This window comes from Empidonax traillii, unplaced genomic scaffold (assembly GCF_003031625.1).
Source record: "Empidonax traillii isolate 1590-97213 ecotype Southwest subspecies unplaced genomic scaffold, ASM303162v1 scaffold34:size3740991, whole genome shotgun sequence".
Lineage (NCBI taxonomy): Eukaryota > Metazoa > Chordata > Aves > Passeriformes > Tyrannidae > Empidonax > Empidonax traillii.
In genome coordinates, this window is record NW_020955227.1 from 66,226 (window position 1) to 86,531 (window position 20,306).

General features: G+C 44.9%; 2 protein-coding genes and 1 long non-coding RNA gene across 8 annotated transcripts in view; 1 reads left to right on the forward strand and 2 right to left on the reverse strand.

Annotated features, from left to right (window-relative positions):
* Positions 1 to 2,152: 2,152 nt before the first annotated feature.
* LOC114073794 lies at positions 2,153 to 2,961 on the reverse strand. The gene is made up of 2 exons (XR_003574395.1): positions 2,543 to 2,961; positions 2,153 to 2,481 (listed from the first exon to the last, which is right to left on the reverse strand). It is a non-coding gene; the product is annotated as an uncharacterized LOC114073794 (long non-coding RNA).
* A 295-nt stretch (positions 2,962 to 3,256) lies between these two features.
* Positions 3,257 to 9,010, reverse strand: SPACA9 (sperm acrosome associated 9). 3 transcript variants are annotated; one of them, XM_027911627.1, is made up of 5 exons: positions 8,867 to 9,001; positions 8,160 to 8,315; positions 5,419 to 5,621; positions 4,676 to 4,814; positions 3,257 to 4,561 (listed from the first exon to the last, which is right to left on the reverse strand). In XM_027911627.1, exons 2-5 carry the CDS (start codon positions 8,301 to 8,303, stop codon positions 4,475 to 4,477), a joined length of 573 nt encoding a protein of 190 aa, XP_027767428.1. In that variant the 5' UTR covers positions 8,304 to 8,315; positions 8,867 to 9,001; the 3' UTR covers positions 3,257 to 4,474. The 3 variants fall into 3 exon arrangements, with proteins under 3 accessions (XP_027767428.1, XP_027767426.1, XP_027767427.1); XM_027911625.1 differs by having other exon boundaries at positions 3,257 to 4,814; positions 8,867 to 9,010; XM_027911626.1 differs by lacking the exon at positions 8,867 to 9,001 and adding an exon at positions 8,670 to 8,710 and having other exon boundaries at positions 3,257 to 4,814.
* A 57-nt stretch (positions 9,011 to 9,067) lies between these two features.
* The window catches only part of AK8 (adenylate kinase 8), a 64,732-nt gene continuing 53,493 nt past the window's right edge, over positions 9,068 to 20,306 (forward strand). For all 4 annotated transcript variants that reach the window (XM_027911620.1, XM_027911622.1, XM_027911624.1 and 1 more), the window contains exons 1-4: positions 9,068 to 9,205; positions 11,233 to 11,317; positions 15,163 to 15,212; positions 15,884 to 15,997. In XM_027911620.1, coding sequence (XP_027767421.1) covers positions 9,113 to 9,205; positions 11,233 to 11,317; positions 15,163 to 15,212; positions 15,884 to 15,997 — 342 coding nt within the window. In that variant the 5' untranslated portion in view covers positions 9,068 to 9,112. The remainder of the gene's footprint in view (positions 9,206 to 11,232; positions 11,318 to 15,162; positions 15,213 to 15,883; positions 15,998 to 20,306) is intronic.

Here is a 20,306-nt window from a genome sequence, read left to right on the forward strand (position 1 = left end):
GGATTCATCATTAGGAGCTCATTTTTCTGCGTGGAGCCAAAGCCTTTTTAATTCTGTGGCAAACAAACTCACCAACAACGTGCCAGTCTAATCCGTAAATTAACTGCAGGCAGTTCGGTGCTGCAGATCTGCCTGGGAGCTTTCTGCTGTCCTGCAGGCCAGAGATGCACAGTGATTAGAGAAATTAATAGCTGGAAATGTCAAAGCCTTGTTTGCAAAGCTGGGGCTGTTGGAAGCTGGCTCTGTCCGTAGCTGTGCGAGGACACTTCCTCAGACCAAGGAGAATTTTGGGACCATTTTGCTGGTAGGTTAAGGTGGTTTTCTTGTTTTGTTTTCTTTTTTTTCTCACTGGTTTGGTTTTTTCTTTTTATGTGTGGGTTGTTTGTTGGTGTTTTTTCTTTAAATAAATATTTAAAAGGTTGCTCAAAACAATTTAGAAATCCATACCTGGACCTCAGCATTCCAGTTAAGGACTGAGGATAATTCTTAAATATGTGGACACACTTTAGTAACTGCATATGGAGAATTTTATATAGAAGTTATCATAACCGTTAAGTTGAAGTTAAATGATACAGAGGGTTATTTTATGCCCCCAGCACTGGAACGAGCTCTGCAGCGTGGGGTAAGTGAAATAAAAAAGCACACAGTGAATTTTACTTGCACTTACCTTACTTTAAGTCCTCTTTGTGTATCACTTAGTAGGCCTGGCATTGCAAAGCTGCATTTGCCAGTGTAAAAATAAAAAATAAAATTACCCACAGGAGCATATTCAGTAGGGTACAAAAAGAGAAGAATAAAGTACCTTCCTCACTAATGCCAAGCAGTACCTTTAGTAGTTTATAGCATAGCTAATAAAACACACAGGAGCCATTAGGGAAGGAAATACTTCCCATTCAGGAAGTTCAATTATCTTTGCTGATTGATCCTGATTTATTAGAACCACTTTAGCTGCCGGCACAATGGTGGATTTTAAAAGTGCTTATGAAGTAGATTGTGAAATCACAGGAGCTGAGTTACTTTGTTCTTGCACAGGAGCTTTGCAAATGAAGCTGAGGGAGCGTTCACATGGGCTTTTCTTTTCAGACAAGACTTTATTCTGAACAATGTTTGACTGATGGTTGTTGTGATTTTGGTGTCTCTGAGCTTTACTTGGCTAAACCGTTTTTTTTCCTAAAGGCTCCAAGCGCTCCCTCCAGTTTCGGCCTCTGCTCTTTGCCGTCTGTCAGACGCTATTCCTGCTTTGTCCGGAGCCGCCTGTGCTTGGTGCTCAGCTGACCGAGCTGGTGCTGCCCCGAGGGAATTCAGAGCTCCCAGGTAAACAGCTCTCCTGCCTGCGGGGTGTTTATGACGTGTGGAGCTGACGGAGCAGGGTGCTGGTGACAGGGAACAGCCGATGGCTCTTCTGAAATTACAGCTCCCTGTGACGGGAGCAGCGGCCCTACAGTGCCCATCCCGGGAATGCTCATCCGAGGGCTGCATACCTGCCACCAGTGTTCAGAAGCCCCCGTGGGTTCAGGATTGGGGAGGCAGAATTGTTGGAACTGTTTAAAGATGGGACAGTGATGTGAGGCGGCCGCTAGAGGCCCTGCCAAGCCCATCCTGCATCGGCTCTCCAGTGACATCCTTGGGATGCTGTTTCCTCTCTCCCTTGCATCGCCCCTTCTCCTTCCCTCCAGAGCCCACCACCATTCCCAACACTTGGTCCGAGCTGTACCCCATCCTCTCAACGTGTGAGACGCTGGAACCAGATATTTAACTCAGAATGTTTTGCCACGGAATGGTTTGGGCTGGAAGGGACCTTTAAGGGCCATCTAGTCCAGCCCCCCTGCAGGGATCAGGGACACCTCCCACTAGACCAGGTTGTTCAGGTAGATGCAAGCCTGGTTTGACCCCTATCTGAATCAAGGGGAGCACAGAGGTACTTCATAGCCTCCAGATGCCAGGGTTCTATTGAGATCATCTATTACCAGCCCATATCTCTATTTCAGTCTTGGAACAAAAAAAGTGGAATTTATTTTCTGGACTAACTGACAGATCTGTAGGAAAGTCAGTCTGGTGCCCTGCCTGGTTTCTCAGTGTGTATCTAGCAATTTTATGCTCACAGAGGCTAAAGTAAAACTTTATTGCACTTTTGTGTTTGGCATTTACATCCTGTTTATGTAAATTCTTCAAACAGCTTGATTTGTAGTAGAGAAAAACAATTCTTGCTGTATCTTTTTGTCTTTTGAAGTGTCCATCCAGTCTGGAAGAGGAGAACTTGTATGGAAATTAAGTAATTTGTCTAGATGTTTTTGTGAGACTTAACTTTGCAGTCTTCCAACAGATTCTGGTCTTGTCATTATCAAACCTCAGACTGCAAGTTTTATGCACTCATTTTTCTGCTTGGGTCTTAAAATTTTGGCTGCGTGACACTGACTGAAAGGATAAGGCCAGGCTAGAAATTATTATTAAGATTTGGGAGCTGTTTCTTGTGTGTATCACCTTATTATGTGTGTATGAATCTTATTATTAAGATTTGGGAGCTGTTTCTTGTGTGTTTCACTTTGGTCAAGTGCAAAATAACAACTGCACTGGGGTTTGAGCAGCACTGGTGGGCTGGGTTTGGTGGGACTTCTCTGCCCTGCCATTTGTGCTGTGCTCATCCATGGAAGCTCAAAGTGACCTACAAACTGGAGGATAATTTTGGTCTCATCAGAGCCTGGGTGTTCAAATTTAAACTACAGGACAGGGCCAGGAAGGTTGGAAACAAGATCTGGCAGCAACATCTCTCGTGTCCCTGACACTTGTCAGCGTTCAGTCCACGTAGCCTGGGCTTGTTCTGAAAAACTTTCCAAGGCAGCAACTGTCACTGGACACTTGTCTGCAACATGAAACACAACAGGGCAGCTGCCAGCAACTGGGATTTTTCAGCCTGAAGCTGCCTCAGCACCAGGGCTCTCAAGTGCAGCCGGAGAGGGTGACGGTGACCCTTCGATACCATTTGGAGCTCACCAAGGGTCAGTTCACTTGGATCGTGTCTCCCTAAAAATAGGCTTCTACTCCAGAGGGGATGGGTGCACTGTAGTACCAGTGGATAGGGATAGGAAGAAAGTGCAAAAGAAAGTGGGATTATGTGAGGAATAAAAATGCTGCTCTCATTCCTCCCTACGCTCCCTCCTCTGTGTTAATTCTCCCTTCTCTTTTAGCTGCTTGTTGCCAGAGACTGGTCATCTTAAGGTAGAAGCTTTCTCATAATTTTAGCAAACTGAGCCAGGTATGCAAAGGGAAATTGTTTATTCAGGAGTGTCTTCCAGCAGGAAGCAAAGAGCAGGAGGTAATTTGCCTGCAGGAGGGGAAAAGAGCAGTGAGATACACTGAGATCTTCAGTTTGTAGTTAAAGGAGCTTGATTAAAAGCACCTTAAAAACCTCTCTCAGCTCCAGACAATGGGGCTCTGCTGACCCTCCCAAGAGCAGGCTGTGATGAGAGATGCTTCCAGCACTGGGATAAACTGTGCTAGAGTTGCCAAGGGCTGGTATGAAAGCTGGTATGAAAACATATTTCACATGTTTTAGTGAACTGAGCCTCCTGACATCCTTGAGAGCCAGACAAGCTGGATTCTCATCTTGAAAAGGGGAAAGCACAGACAGTTTAACTTGCAATTTGAAAAGAAACCATCTGAACGTGGCCACAGCTTTCACCCTCTCTGCTCCCACCAGATTCCCACAAATCCCACGGAGTGGAAATGACTTTTAGTTCAGCAGAGGCCTGAGGAACAGGGGAGTGTTTTGTTCGAGTTTGGATATTGTCAGTACGCACAAAGTAAGGGCAAAATGATCTCTGCTCTCCTTTGCATCTGTGGCTCTGATAGCAAAGGAGTCAAACAGGTCAAGGGGAGATGTTCTGGGGTGTAGAACCTGCAGGAAAGGTGCAGCAGAGCACAGCTGGAGCACACTGACCTCTGTGGCCAGTGGAATGTACAGGAGACACATCAGTGCCCCGTACACATGGATCCTGTGGTCCAGATAACCAAACATTTTCAGTGAGAATGAGGGAATTTTGGGGCAAGTCTAAATCTCAAAGATATGTCTGAATCCAGGCCTTTGCTGCTCTGGGTCATGTCCTTCAGACACACAGGTTCTTCACCCCGCTGGCTGTGGGGAGTGAGGGGATGTTCCTCAGAAAGGGTAAACCATTTCAAGTGGCTTGTCCAAGATTCATGTCTGAGGGATTACAACCTGATGACTCTTGACTATTCCCTGCTCCCACTGCAATGCTGATCCCAGGGACCAGTTGTAGCTACAGCTATTTCTGTCAGGATATGACTCTGAGGAGGAGAGTGGAAATATCAGCAAGGGAAAGAATGTGTGTGTCTGTCCCAGGCTGGCTGGTGGGGCAGCTCTTCAGGAAGTGGACTCAGGGCAGATCTCTAGTGTGCATTTCACTGTCTTTAATCAGCCAGCTGATTAAAGGTGGTAAGCAGGAGGTGTGATCCTTTAAAAGGGGTGTTTGCCCGGAGGCCTCCAGGGAGCTTTTTGTTTCGGACGTTGATTTTCAAGCAGGAACTTCTGGAAATCCTTTTCCTGCAATTGCACAGTATTTTTGTTACTAATGGAGGTGTGAGCTGCTAAGCGCACAGAAGATGGTTTTTGGGAAGTGGGTGCCTCCTTCTTGGAGATGGCACGTCCATGACTCACTTGATGCAGCAGGTGCCTTTTAGTGTAGGTTACCCACTCCTTCAGGTGGTCTATAACGATGGGGATGAGGCTCACCACACCTCCATAAGTATTTCTTGCTTCTTCAAAGCTCAGGTAATTCACAACACCGTGGGGGTATCTGTGGGACAGAAGGAAACAATTGGCAGAGGAACCCTGGGAGCCCACAGATCCCCCCACCCTGAGATCCCCCTGGGAAGAGCAGGATTGCACAGCCAGCCACTTCCCAAAACCAGAAAGGCATGGATGGAATTACATGTTGAAGAATGAGTCCTGCCAAACACACCACCCTGGCTGCTGGGATGGACCTGGAAGAGTTTGAGAGAATGGACAGACACTTCCCCCACAGAAGCGAGCCCGGAGGATGAGGAGGAGGGGATCTGCCTGGGGTTACAAAGGTTAATGCATCTGAGTAACCAGGACAGGGACCAGGCCTATGGGAACAACTTGCAAGGTGGTGACCCCGCAGTGCATGGGACTTCAGGGCCTGTAAATGCCCTGCCCATGCACCAGTAAAAATGATAAATAAACACACCCAACCCCCTTTCTGTGAATGGAGGCTGGCAATGGTTTCCCAACAGCAACCTGGGCAGCACCTTCTGCCCTCACTAAAGCCGGGGAGGTGTTGTGAGAGAACTGGTGGGGAAGTCCAGTGGGAATGCGCAGTGTCAGTCTGCCAGCATCAAGAGTGGACTCCCAGAGGCTGAGCTGGAGGAAACACCTACGTGGCCCTGATGGCACTGAGGTCGTTGCTGTCGTTCAGGAGCACTTTGCACCTCTCCAAAAGGCCGTTGGTCACGTGGTCCCCGGGGTGCACCGTTTCCAGCTTCTGGCAGAGGTTGCGGAGGTCGTTGCAGATGGAGATGAACATGTTGAGGATGCGCCTGTCGGTGGCACTGATGCAGTGGTGGTCCTTGTAGACCTGCACCTGTCCATGGAGGGAAACAGAGGTAAGTCAGGTGTTCAATTGCATCGAACTTGTGCTGCCAAGTTGCTCGGGTCGGTGGTGAGGAGCTGCTTTGGCGGCTCTGCAGGTGTGAGGTGCTTGTCATTCCTGGTGGCTGAGGAAGGCTGGGGTGAGGGAGCTGTCTGTGAGTCTTCCTCACTCCTGGAAGGAGTGTAGGAGCACCACAGCCAAACCCAGCACCAAAGGAACAGGCTGAGTGTGAGTGGGATCTGTCTGCTCCCTCTGCGTGGGCAGAGCAGGGTGGGAAGTGAGGGCAGCGACCGAACTGGTTGCGGTTTGGGGTGATGTGTTTGCATCATTCATTCCTCGTGGTTCTCTCTGTGGCACCATGAACTGCAAACCCAACCCATGTAACCTAAACCACCCTTGCCAGCCTGTCAGAGCAATGCTATTCCCTGCTTGCCTCGTGTCACAGTGAGGGGCATGGCATGAGGAAATGTTATGCCAAGGGATTAAGTATCTTCTCCAGAGAAATTCCAGGCACTTCAGAATGTAAAATTGTGAGTGGCTGGTTGGCAGCCAGAGCTGGACTCCAGCACCTCCAATGCTTTCTGTAAGGTTACAAGAAGGGAATAGCTGTTCCATCATGGGTACAGACGCTGCATGCAGAAAAGCCATGGATTGTGCTTGGCCAAATTATCAGCAGATTTGTAAGAAAAATAAAAAAAATGGCTCCTGAGGGTTCCATTTCCACTACAGATTCCTCCTCCCACACTGTTTGCTGAGTGTTGTGTCCTTGTGAGTGGCAGGATCTTTTACTGCTGCTGTGAGCAGAAATAATCCTAATGAGAGTATCATTTTAGCCTGGATGTTCACAGATGGGATAAGAGAGGAATTGTTGTTGGCTACATCAGCAACAGGGAGTTAATGCACAGGACAGGGACAGCACTACAGCAACCACTTGCAAGGTCCTGACCACAGCCAGGCTCTGCAGGCAGGGACTCCCTGAGGGGTGTGAGGCTCTGGCTGAAGCAATGACTGAGGAGCTGGTCCCACGAAACCACTCGGGGTTTGACTTTGTGCCCTAACCCATGTAGAAATCTTCAAGAAGCTGTTGCTATCTGTGTGACTGTGATGTGCCCTTCCACCTTTCCACCTTCCTGTGATCTCCTCTTTTCTCTAAGGAATCTCATCACACTAAAAACACTGCCACAAAAAAGCTTGAGGGGGTGGAAATGTAGCCGTGTTCACGTAGAATCTCATTTTTTCTGTAGTTTCCAAGTCAGCTGTAGGCTGAGACCACACATATTTCTGTGCTTGTTGCTTTTATTCTCGTGCCCTCCCATGACAAATTAAAACCAGGGAGAATGGCAGTGGGTAAAATGGGTGCCTGCTTTTGCCACTAGGGTTTTTTGGTAGCGCTTCAGCTCCTGCTCAAATACATGCTGCACCAACTGCTCCCTGTTTTTCCTGGCAATTTGCCCTTTTCCCTTTCCCATCCTCCCCCTGGGATGAGGTGGTTGGACCCCCAGGGCTGCAGTTCCCACCTTGCTGTGTCACAGAGGACGCTGTGGATCCCTGCAATTCTGAGGTCACACCCAGAGGTTTCACCCCCCCACCACAGGCAGCCCTTCCACCTCTGCCAAGAAGTGGAGTCCAGGCTTGCTCAGTGCCACTGGAATATTGGCACTTTTATAATGTTATACATCTCAGGGCCTGTTTTTTTTTGGGGGGAAAAATGGTTCAGTGCAATGTCTGCCCCAATCCCCTTCAATACAATGAGCAAAGCCCTTATATTAGAGAGAGTCAGCCCTTAGAAAACACAACCAGCTCCTTCTGTGCCCTAATCCTAATAACAGCCTGGCCTTCACTCTGCCTGTGGCATCCACCTGGGTTTTGTGCCTGGGTTCTGCTGCCTCAAATCCACAATTCTTATTTTATTCAGATTTTTTTTTTCTTCTCCCCCACTCCTCCTCCTCCTCTGTCTCCAGGTGGTCTAAGCTCTACTTAAAACATCCCACGTTATAAAAATTCCAAGACAATTCACTTACCAGCCCAGAAAACCCCGTGCCCACTTGGGACTCTCAGCCCTCAATCCATCATCCTCCCTCTGTAGCACAGCCATTATTTTTAATAAGCACTATAGAAAGATACAGCAGCACCAATACCAGGGGGAAGAGCCAGGCCTGCTGGTTCCTCCAAGTTAAGGATTACAGATTCCACGAGTGGCTAGGGAAGGAGGGTTGGTTTGATTGTTTTCTTGTGCCCTGTATCTCTGGCTGTGCCTCAGCAGCAAAATGACAGCGTTAAACTAAACCAGTTTAATTTAGTGTTAAACCAATCAGAAATGCTCAGGAATGAGATTCCATCCTTGTTAATAAACCTTCACACGGGTATTTCTCTCCCCAGATTTTGCCACTGGTTTGCAGAGTTACAACAAACATTACCAGGGAGTTTTTGTCCATTTTCCCCTGGTAAAAACATTTATTCCTCCCTGCCCTCACACCCTGTTGTCCCTGTTCTGCTGGGCAGAGTATTTTTGTGCTGCATACTTTGTACCTGCACGATGGTGGCCACAGGTCTGATCAAGTCATGGGCCTCCTCTCGGGTGTGATCCAATGCTTTGGTAAATGTAAACTGCTGCTGCTGGAAGATCTTGTAGTTCTGCTCTATGTTTCTTAGAGTCTCCACTACCTCATTCATGTTTACTTATTTCTGGATTGGGGGGAGAGAAGGAGAGAAAGGAAGCTGCTTTTTAGAAATTATGTGATTCTAAGGATGTAATTCCCTCACCTGAGCTGGAATTGTGTAGGTTAGGGAGGAAACTTCAGGAGAAAGAAAAAAAAAAAAAAAGGAAAAAGAAAAAAAGCAAAAAGAGAAGATACATTGTGTGAAAGCTGTGCGGCCCCAGAGCCCTGCAGGCAGTGAGCCAGTGAGTAATGATGCTGCAGAGAGAGGCGGAGAGCCCAGAGGGGAGCGCTGACAATGGGCTGCCATAAACCCGAGTGGGTCTGCTGTAAAGATGCGATTCATCCCCGCGGGGCCGGGGGGAGCCGGGGCTCCTCTCACCGCCCTGAACCCACCGCCCAAGCGGCTCCAACACCCCCCCCCACCACCACCCCTCCTACTCGGGGCCAGGATTACCCTGCCCCTCCCGCCTGTGACCCTGGGCAAGGATCCGAAGCTGCGCTGGGGGTCTCTCCCCCAGCCCCTCCCGCCGGACGCCCCGCAGCCCGTTCTCGCCCAGCGAGCCCCGCGGCTCCTACCGGCCGGTGTGCGGGCGGGGGCGGCGCGGCAGCTCCCCGGGAGGGGCCGGGGTGTGGGGACTGGCCGGGGTGACAGCGCTGACCGCGGGCCCTCCGCCCGCCGTTGCCACGGCAACCGCGACGCCGTCTCCCTGGCAACCGGCGCCGCTCGATGACGTCTCCCCTCTCCCTTTCCCTCGTGGCGTTAGCGAGGCGGCGCGGCGGTGACGTCACCCTTAGCAACGCGTCTCGTTGCCAGGGGCGGCCATGGCGGAGGCGGCCATGGAGGAGCCGGCCCAGCTGTGGCCACCGCCCGTGGGCACCTACGCGGAGGAGCGGGGGCTCTTCCAGCTCCTGCAGGTGAGAGGAGACGGCCCAGGGGGAGCGGTGAGGGCGGCGGCGAGCGCCGAGTGCCGCCTGCTATGGGAGCTCGACGGGTGGGTGTCCAACTGTGCGGGAAAGGGCCGAGCGCTCGCTTAGTTAAATATGTTAATTAATAGTTGCTGCCGTTCGTAGCTGGCGTTTTTTGGGGAGGAAAAAATGTGGCAGCCGATGGGGGAAAAAAAGGAGTGTGTGAAAGGCGAGGCGGGCTTGGCAGGAGGAAGGGGAGGAAGAGGAGGGGGAGACGGTAACAAATTAATAACTAATTAAGTGCGGAGAGAACTGCAATGAGGGTTTTGCCTTTGTCAGAGTCACCACCTCCTTTGAAACCCTCTCCTGCCGTGGCTGCTCGGTGACACGCGTGTCACAGAGAAAGGTGCAGAAAGGCACTTCCAGCGCCGCTGGGATTTCAGTAAATAGCAAATTTGCTTTCCCTGCCTTAGGGAAAGGAGTGTTTTGTTCTACGAGTTTGGGAGAAGCCCTCGTGTCGTGCGTGGGGAGGTTTGTGTGAAGGACTAAATATTATGGTGGTGTTCTGTCTCTCTACCTGTGTGCTGCCAACCCATAATTCTGTTAGAAAGTCCCTTCTTACTTCTTCAGATCTCACTAATACACACAAATGTTTATATTTTTTTGCCTCATCTTTTTTTTTTTATCCTGTTTGGTTTTGGGTTTTTTTGTGAGTTGTTTTTGTTTGTTTGTTTGTTTGTTTTCATATAACTAAGGCTATTTAGTATGGCCAGTGTAGCATAATATTTGTGGGGTTTTTTAATGGAAATACTGTGTTTTGCAGCTCCAGGACCTCACTGTACTTAAAATGTTTATGGGACTTACTCACAGTCTCGTTTTCTTGTGGTGCTTCAGTTGTGTTGTTGCAACTTAGTGACACAAACAAAGACAGCTCGAAATGTTTGTCCCGAGCTTTAAACGTTTACAAAACACAAAATGTGAAAGCTACAACGGGGGACCCAAAACATGAACCTCCCCCAGAGATTCACAGATCTACTCACATGAAATTAAACTGATTTTTAGCAGAATTGAATCAGATAAAGGGTTTGAAGGTGGGATTTGGGCGAGAAACAGTGGCAGTGTCAGTCACTGTCAGCCTGAACTCTTTTGAATAGCAATAAGCCCAGATTTGATCAGGTTTGTTATTTTTAAAGCTGCTGGTAAGTGCAGTGCCAAATCCAGATTTATAATTTTAAATAAGTGTTGCTGGGAAGTAATAATTTTAAATGAACTTCCAATAAAAATATAAATTTTATGGTTTATGCTCTTTGCTACCCAGACCTTGAAGCATCCGAACTTGCAAGTGAAACAGATTATAAAAAAAAAAAAATTGAGTGGTTTAATTATTCCAATGAAGTAGAAAAGGAAAATAGGCCACTCCAATAAAAGACAATCAATTGGCGAGGATATAAAATTTTATGGAATATACAGACTCTATGGAATTTACTTCCAAATACTAAAGTGTTATGGCTGCTTTTTAGAACTGGATGTCTGTAAACATTTCTGCAGCTTATCTGAGTCAGAACATTAGTTCTGTTTGATGTTTAGTTTTAATTCCAGAGTTCGTGGGCTGTGCTGAAATGTCTTACTGGGGGGGTTGGTGTTCCTCAGGGTTAGTCCTTTCTCTGCCTGGAAAGCCACAATCCTCCCTGAAACCAGTGGAAAGTTGCCACTCCCTGTGTGGTTTTTGTGTCAGCTCTGACTCAGCCACTGCCGACCCCGAACTGCTCGAGCCAAACCTTCCTGCTGTCCAAATGTACCACAAATAAGCCAGAGGAAACAGGTTGGGATTTTTTTTTTACTGGCAATTTTCTGACCATCTTCATTTTTTCAGCATCGAAAACAGGCTCTGGAGTCTCAACTTTGCCTGTGAAAGAAAATAAATAAGCATTTATAAGTTGTTTAAGGTCCTCAGTGTAACAATGTTGTAAAAATGCAGGATACCATCACTGCAAAGCTTTTAAATTCTCCTCTGACTTTGTCCTATTTATTTGCAGAACATGCTTGAAGAGCTATTAATTCATAAGCCAGATGATCCCATTGAGTTCATGATAAACCATTTAAAGCAAAACAACGACGATGGTGAGTGAAAATGGAGACACCATGAATAGTTCAATCCCTTATTTGTAAACAGCTGCTGGAAACTGCTGCAGTTGGCAGATGATGGATAAAACTTTTCAGATTGAGGGGGGGGTGGAACAAACAGAACCGGTGAGCATTTTGGAATAGTTATAGGCAAGATGCTTTCAGTTTCTTTTTTTTTTTTTTTTTTTTTTTAGTGGGTAATCTAATAAAAAATGCACTTTAACAGTTATAACAATGAAACCCTCTAAGGGAATAACAAAGAGTTCTGGTGTATCAATTATTAATGCCTTCTGTGCCCCATCTGATATTTCCTGTTGTCTTTAAGCTCGCTAATTACTCCTTTTGTCAGGTGTAAATTTGGTTTCCTATTCTACCTGGGCTGGCAGATTCTCTGTGTTTTGATTAGCTCGTTACTGGCTGCTGTTAATGAGTTCCAGTGCTCGGTGCCATCTCAGCTGAAGGAGCAGTGAGCGTGTCTGCTCCTGTGTGTTAACAAAACCTGCTGAAAGTGAATGGGAAGCCTGTATTCTGCACCATAAAAAGCTTGTACCCTCAATCAAATGATTTGATTTACAAACTGTTCACCCTTAGGCAGATTATATTTGGATGTGCACAAGTGCACTCTGATTTTTGTGCTGCGTGAGCTGTCAGGGAGCGCTGGTGTCGTGGGGCTTTGATGTTTCTTTAAAACCAGAGTTAAACCATTATGAAAGTTGTGCTGCAGCATCAAGGCAATCGTGATAGCTGGAGGTGCTGTGAGCCCTTGGTGGTGCTGATCAGGTGGGTGTTGATTGAAATGCTGCTAAATATATTTAAAAAAAAAAAAAAAAAACAACCAAACAAACCCTGCCAGTTGTTCCCAGCCTTTTCTGATGCAGCAGCATGAGGAATCAATCTGGTTTGGAAACCTGCGGAAGAATTCCATGCAGTTTGATAGGATGCTGATGAAATTTCTCCACACTGAGCTTCTGTTTGTCCCTAAGCCCCTCAGTATTATTCAACCAGAATTAGGCAGGTTCCCATTTCATGACTTCAGGACTTAGAGGCTAAAAGGTAGAACTGCAGCAGCTGTTTGTCAAAGGGAAAATGCTGTCTGCTCTTGGGCTGGCAAAACCTACTAAGGAAGGAGAGGAACTCCAATGAAACTTAAAGCCTAAATGTTGTTTTAAGAATAAATTATATGGAAAATAATGTAATGGAAATGTGTAGCAGAGTTGCTTTTACTTTTTGATCATGGTTGGAAGGTTCTGACTATTTAGAAGGGAAAAAAAAGCCTTATTAGAGCCATCAGGAGAGTGATGAATTTTCATGATCTTGCCTTGCCAGACAGTTTTAGCCCTAGAGAAAATTTCAAACAGAGAAGTGTGGAAAAGAGGCATTGCATCTATCCCAGGTGTGAAGTTAGAAAACCTTTTTAATTAATAATAGGATCTAAAGTACTTTTAAAAATATAAACAAGTCTAATGATGATTATGGCTTACATCTGCCTGCAAAACCTCATAGGTCAAATGTGCTCAGGGCTCTGTCCCATTGTTCTTGTATGTGTTCCTTCTAAAAACCTTCAAGGGCCTCAAAAAGGCTGATAATTCTTTCACATTCAGAGATGGAAGTTTTCTACAGGTATCTTGGTTTGTGCTAATGAAAAAGAGGTTTCGGGATCCAAGAGGCATTTCTGTGAGTTCTTCCTTTACACCCAAACTTCTGAAGGAATGTTCAAAAGTTCTGCAAGAATGTTCAGGATGGACCATTTGACAAAGGACTTGCCTTACAGGTTGAACAAGTTTTGTTGCATTAATATTAATAATAAAATCTTTTGGATTTCAGTGGAAGTGACTGAGTCCAGCCGTTATTTTGCATCATTCCGGGATTAATTTTGTTGTTGATAAAATCGCTGTAGAATGTTAAAAGTTACTTTACTTGGAAGAGTAAATCCTGTAACATCTCATCAGGACTAAACACAGAATTAAATATGATTTGTTACTGAAGAAAAAAAGCATTTTCTGGAATTTCCCGACTTCATTTGGCTGCTGCTTCAGATCTCTGCTATTAAACCCTGACTATTTGTTGATTGGAGGGGGTTAAACGTGACATCCAGGGGCGTCCTGGTTGTGCCCTCGTGTCATATGTTTGGGGAGAAAGCTTTGGAGGAGTCTTACAAGTGTGCAAATGAGTAAATCAAGTGAATTACGCTGCCCCATCTGCTGCCAGCCACTAAGCAGAGAGAAAACCAGATTTAGTACAAAGTGAGCATTTACAGTAGCCCTGGGCAATATTAAAGCATGAGATGGTGTATATAATGGTATGTTTCGTTTTTTATCAAACGTTTGTCCAAGAAAGCTGTGTATTAAAGCTTCAATACCTAAGGGCTTTCTTGTGAATTTTAAATCATGCTCCTAGTTAAACCTCAAAAGGATCTGTGGATGGAAAGGTTTTTTGATTTTCTTTGAAGTGGTTTGAAGAAGTTGATTAGTGTTGGCACCCGAGCACTCTTTTATGACGCTGTTTATAAATAATTCCTAAGTACCGGGCTGGAGTTTCAAGGTGTTAGATTTTAAAAAAAAACCCCAGGATTTAATCACATTACATTTGAAAGAAATTAGGTGATAAAAACAGCTGATGTATCCTTTTAAAGTATTTTTCTACATTGTGTACTAGTTCTGTTGCATTTGCAAGAACCAATAAGGGGGGAGTTGTTCTTAAACCTTCCAAGTCAGATAACTTTGTAAAGATGAATCCGTAATTTGGGTTTCATGTATGTTTAAAAATTGCACCTGCCCAATAACTGTTAAGTGCCTGGAAGGCCTCATAAAAATACATTTCACATCCTTGCCTGTCTGTAACCATCAGACACCATCTCCCCTGGTTATGGAGAGCTGAAGAGGTTTTTTGGGTGAGTAGATCCCTCCTCTGCTTTGACCTGCCTTACTCCCAGTAAATACTAACCAGTCCCTGCTGTAAATAATCTGGTTTGGTTTGGGTTGGGGTTTTTTCCCTCTGTGGTATAGAGTGGGGGGCAAACATCAAAGCTGTTAATATAAAACAACAGCTCAAGGAGTCGCAGCCCAAGGTGTATTTCTGGAAAAAGTTCCAAATGATTTCCTAGGAATTACTCCATTTTCTCTTCTCTTGCCTCTAATTCATTCCCGACAAAGCTAATGAAGGTGATGCCTATTGTGTTGTCTGTATGCATTGGATTAAGGATTCCTCAGAACTGAGATGCCTTTTTTGCAGCTTTCCCCCTCAGAGAAAGGAGAGGGATGTGCAGTAGAGAAACACAAGGAGCAGAAAATGAGGAAAATTGCTTTTAATGGTGACTTGGGAATGTGAAGGTAGCTGTCAAAAAGCGTAGCGAGAGAGTTCTTCATTTTGCAGTATCTAAATCTCCTCTGAACCCTGACACAACCTATTTAGGTGAAACTAAAAAGGGAAATAATTTCTCATCACAAAATATGTTCGTTCTAAGTAAATGTTTGGGGAATAAGAGTCAAACTCGGGTAAGGAGATGTTTGTGTCTTATGCTCTGGTTCAGCCACTGAACTATCGGTGTGTTTGGATGGATTGAGATATATAGACCTCATCTATCTCTCCAAATGGCAGAGTTAGTCAGAGTGTTAATCTCATTGACCACGGAGATTAAAGGAGGACCCAGCTGGCACTGTCTTACTGTTCCCCTCTTTTTTTCCCCAGTGGAGCCCAATCCTGAAGCCTCCATTTGAGGCAGCTTTCCAATTGAAATAATGGTTTCACTGTGACTGCACTGATATTATGCAATGCAACAGTGAGAAACTGGTCGGGATCTTTGCTGTTCTGCATCTTGACGTTCACATATCCTTGTTTCACAGCTCCAAAAATTTGTGTACTTGGTCCACCTGCTTCTGGGAAAACTACAGTTGTAAGTAGCCTAATTCAGTGTTGTAACACTGCTCACTCTTTACACTGCAATGAGCCCAGCATTTGTGTAAACTTTATTCTGGAAAAATAATTTTCAGATTTATTTAAGTGATAGAAGAGCACAAGGCAAATTGAAGGGTGGCATTCCTGGGGGAGACGCCTGCACATTACACTATAGGTTAAATGGAAATTTTAAAGCGAGCTCTGGAAGGCAGCGGAATTCTGCCTGCCTTATTTTAGCAGGACTGATTAACCAGTGAGAAGCACTGTAATTACACATTTGGGGTGTTCCCTTGTTGTGGGTTTCTGCATTTGCATGGTCAGTTGTCTCGTGTCCATTGGCAAAGCTTAATTGCAAATGCCAGAGTTCTATTTGATCCACAGAAACTGCAGGTGATGGTGGTGTGTGATGCTAGGGAGAATGCTTCTTCCTTTAAATTCTGTGTTATGGGACAGGAGATGAAAAAGCCCTTATTCAGAGCTGTAGACTCTGGAACATCTTTATAAGAAACCGCTTAAACTTACACATAAAGTCTGTACCCTTAAATGTATGGCTGGGAAAGCTCTGTCTTTCTGCAGCCTTCTGAAAAAAAAAAAAAAAAAAAAAAAAAAAAAGCTTCATTTTCTTTCCAAATACTTCAACCTGTTTTTTTTTTTTTCTTCTTCCCTCAGGCAATGTGGCTCAGTAAACATTTTGATGCCATCCGTGTCTCTCAGGAGACTTTGTTATTCAAGGAAACATTAGCGCTGACAGAGGAAGCAAAGGCATATAAAGAAAAAAATCAGGTGTGTACAAGAATACAGGAACAGCTGTTCTCATGTCACAGAACAGGAATTAGGTGGCATTCCAGTGATTATCCACTGATATGAGTTGAGCAGATGAGAGTAAATACTCTTCTGGCTGTGGTGGTTTGTACATTTGTGTGTGTGTAAAGTACGGGGCCTTTCAGAGAAGGATGAGCTCTTCTGGATAAGAGATGAACAAAGAGAAGTGTGTCAGGGCATAGAAGGAGAGGAAGACAATGTCAAGTAATGAAGAGCTTGAAAAATTAACCCTGAAATGAGCAACAGAACTGGGAGAAGTCCAGGAGTGCACGGTACAATTTACAGGATGGTTCGAGCCTTCTATCTGAGCATGTTTGGTAATCTCACTAAAAATAAGCATTAATCTCTCAGGTCTCCTTTGGTACAAAATGCTCGGGAAAATATGTACACAAAGAACTTTTTTTGATCTGACAGTGCTACTTAGTTGTGCATGCTTGATTTCTCTGTAGCATGACACAAATAACTTACTTGGTGCATTAACTCCAAAGGAGTGTGACAATCCAGGCAGTGACTGACGGCCCTTGGAGCTCTCAAACTGAGGCAAGAACAGCTCCTCAGATTGTTCAGTTCTCCCCAGCTCCAGGTACTTGTGTCTGCTCCAGACAGGTTTTTTTAAATCCTTTCATGCTTCATTGTGGGCCTCCTAATTGATGTTCAAAGCAGTTGGTCCAAAGAACATTTTTTTTTTTTTTCAAGTGTCCTGATTTAAAATTAGTGACAAGTTGATGGGAAAATATGTTGAATACAGAGAAACAGCTCTGCTACTGATTCCTGCCCTTTTAGCTGATTTCTTTCTCCATATGTCAAGGTCTTCCATGAGAAATAAAATGGAAGCAGTCTGGTTTTTGGGGACTCATTCTAACAAGTCCATTAGTTTGAATGTATCTTTTCTCCCTCATCACCTATTTTCATAAAAATTGAAGTAATTTCATATTTATGAGAATTCCACACCCCTGCTAAATTCAATTTAAGATTGGAATTGTCCAACAGATTCATAATTTACTGAGATGGCAGACAGTGTGATACACAGATTAGGGTATTTTCCTTAGAAAATTGGGCTGGAAATAGGGTAATCTTATCCCACTGAATTAGTGAATGAAGTTTGGGGATGGCTCAAGTAATACACTTCAAGATCTGAGAGGAGAGAGTTCATTGAACTCACCGAACTCACTGGCAAAAGGGTTTGCATTTGGCTGGGATGATACAGAATTATTCTTATCGAGAAGATGTACTTTGAAATCTTCTTGCTAATTATTAAAGATTGTTTTGATAGGTTCATAAATTTATACTTGGAGGGGGAGAATTTAAAACAAAAATTCCCTTTGGTTTAATTACTGTAATTATTAACATATTTCAGACCATAGAGATGCACTTTCAAGGGTGTCCTTTTGGGCTTATTTGATTTAAAAAGATGGATGGTGTGGAAGATGAAAGTCAAAAATGTCAAGGCTAATCAGGTAGTGAGGAGGGCCCAAAGAGTCTGGTGGTGGTTCAGCACTCTGCTGTCTGCCTTTAGTTTTGAGATTTAGAGTCTAGAAGAACCTTTTCGCTAAGTAATTTTGTTCTTTTATATGAGTTTATTTCTTCAAACATAACTCCTAGAACTAGGAGGGAACTCCTTGCTTCCTCTAAATCAATGCAAGCTTTACAGTGACTTAAAATGTGGCCCAATTGCCATCTCAAGAGCTGTATTTTCCCCTCCTGATTGTTGGCTGCTGCCTGACTCTCCTGTTGCTGTAACTGAGCCCTGGTTCTGCTGCAGCAAGTGGTAAATGACTCCTCCAGCCCACGGAGCATCCATTAGCACTAATAGGTTTGGATCTCTTTTCAGGAACAGAACAATAGCTGTTTACCTTTGATGCAACCAGGGCATTAAAAAGTTGGGAGTCCTGGCCAAAGCAATTTAATAAATGGAGAAGAGGAAAAGCAGGAACTAAGGCTGCGTTTTTTGGAAGTCTGGTGGGAAGATCATATAACCCAGTTTAATGTTGTTTCCCCCGTATAAACTTACTGGGGCTGAATTAACCCCAGGGCCAAAGGTCAGGCAGTTCTAGGTCAACAGGTCAATGTTACCAGATCTGGGCAAATGCTGCAAAAAGCTCTGCAAATGTTTGTTCACGTTATTTTACTCACTCATCTTCAGCCAAAGCTTTCATCTCTTCTGCGTTCACTCACAGTGAGCATTGAAGCGTTTGGGTTTTCCTGGCACGAGGATTCATGGAAGGGCATATTTAAAATAGGTGATTATTCTCTCAGGCTCAGTTTTTCAAGTTGGACATGCAGTCATTCACCCACACACACCTGGCCACTTCCTAATGAGCGCAGCTCAGGTAGTGAATTTTAAATGTTGACTGTTCAAAGTAAAATGGGATCATTCTGCGTGTAAAAATACTCCAAAAAGAAGTCAAATAGTTTCGGAATATTCAGGAAATTGAAGAACCACGGGCTATCAATAAATATTCTATGAACAGAAAAAGAGGCTACATTTTTGGATAAAACATTGCAAATTATTCCCTCATCTCTAGTTATTATAATGTTAATAGGAAGCATCTTCAGGTTTTCCTATAGTGAAGTCTAATGATGAGCTATTTCGTGTTTCACTTTTCCTGTTAACTGGATAAAATAAGAAGTTGAAACAACTGAGGTAATTGTGGGTTTGGGGGATGGGTGTGCTTTTAATGCCACACTAAATTGCGGTTGAGGTGTTTGCATACTCCCTAATAACTTAAAACTGCTCCAGAGTTGCATCATGTCCCTGTGCTTTTTAAAAGAGAAAAACCCAAGGCATCCTTATCTATGCATGGTCAGCATTCCAATCTATTCCAGGGTACACTACTGTGAAGGAACAAATAGGAACTGTTCCACTTTTGTGTATTCATAAAAGCCCAACCTTTCATGGTATTATCTGAACAAATTAAATCTAACCATTCATGATTCTGAGAAGACTGAACCCAGTTTCTTGAAACCTGAATGCTGTGCTCTCCAAGGTGCTAACTTGGAGAAGTCAGAAGTTTTCGGCTGTAGCTATTTTCTGAGTAAATATATCCAAAACTTTCAAGAAGAATGTCCAGTGAAAGTGATCCCACACCAAAAAAAAAGGGTGAGAGTTTTACGAAAAGATCACTGAGATATAAGTCTGGGTAGATCAGGCAGGGAAGTTGAAGTATGATGTCTCTGAAATAATCTGGGATATTTAAAATTAAATATGAGTGAGCACAGTTTTTCAGCAGTATGGAAACAGTGATCAAACCAGTGTGTATAGAAAAGTGATCTGAACACAAACAAAATCCCACAGCAGCAGATGTTTCCTTTGCCTGAGCTGAATGTTGGGGCAGCTCTGAGTGCTGTAGGTAAGCTGTGGTTTGGCTGTTATCAAATGTGTGCCATTGTCCCTTATTACAGATTTCTGGGAGGTGCAGTCCCATCCACCGAGCTCACAATGTATTTATGTGTTTATGAGAGAGAAATCCTAAAGGGACCATCATATCTATCAAAGATAACTACTTCTAGTTGAATAATTAGGCATTCTGCAAGCAACCCCTTGAAAATGATTTTGTAGGCCACTGCTCAGTGGGAGCAAAACTGCCCAGGAAATGAGACTGGAATTGAGCCACGGAGAGAGCAGAAGGAGCTGAAGCACCGAGACACCTGAATTTGTGTCCTTGATCGTGTCTGTGCGACGAGCCCCGCGCCAAAGAGGGGGCTGAGAACACACCACTGCACTGAGAGAAGGTTTAAATTGGTTTGGCAAGGCTGAGCAGAGAGGACCCCCAGCAGTCTGCAGCCTGCCTTGACGTGACAGATGAAAGAAGTGAGGAAGACGCTGGCTGTTCGTGGGAGCAGCGTGGGGCCCCTTTGGAAGGTGACAGGCTTAAAGGCGCGGGCCCAGCTCCAGCAGGGAGGGGCTGCAGGAGGCTCTGACACGCCACCCTCAGGGACCTGCTGACTTCCAAGAAACGCAGCAATTTCCTTCCCTTTTTCTCTTTTACCTGCTCGAAAGTTGCCTTGTGAATGGCTGATGTGAGGAGAGGCACTGAGAGCCGGGGACAGCAGAGATAAACAAACCAAGCAAACCCCTCTGCCTGGCTGGGCCACTTTGTCTGTGCCACACTGGCCTTTCTGTGTGTTCTGGAGTGTTTTCTCCATCCTCCTTTGAAGTGGCTTGTGTGGTAGCACTTCCACCACTCCTGGTGAAATTGTTTCATGCTACAATAAAGAAGGTTTTATTAAATCCTTCCTCATAGTCAACCACGTTGTCATTATATCTCTC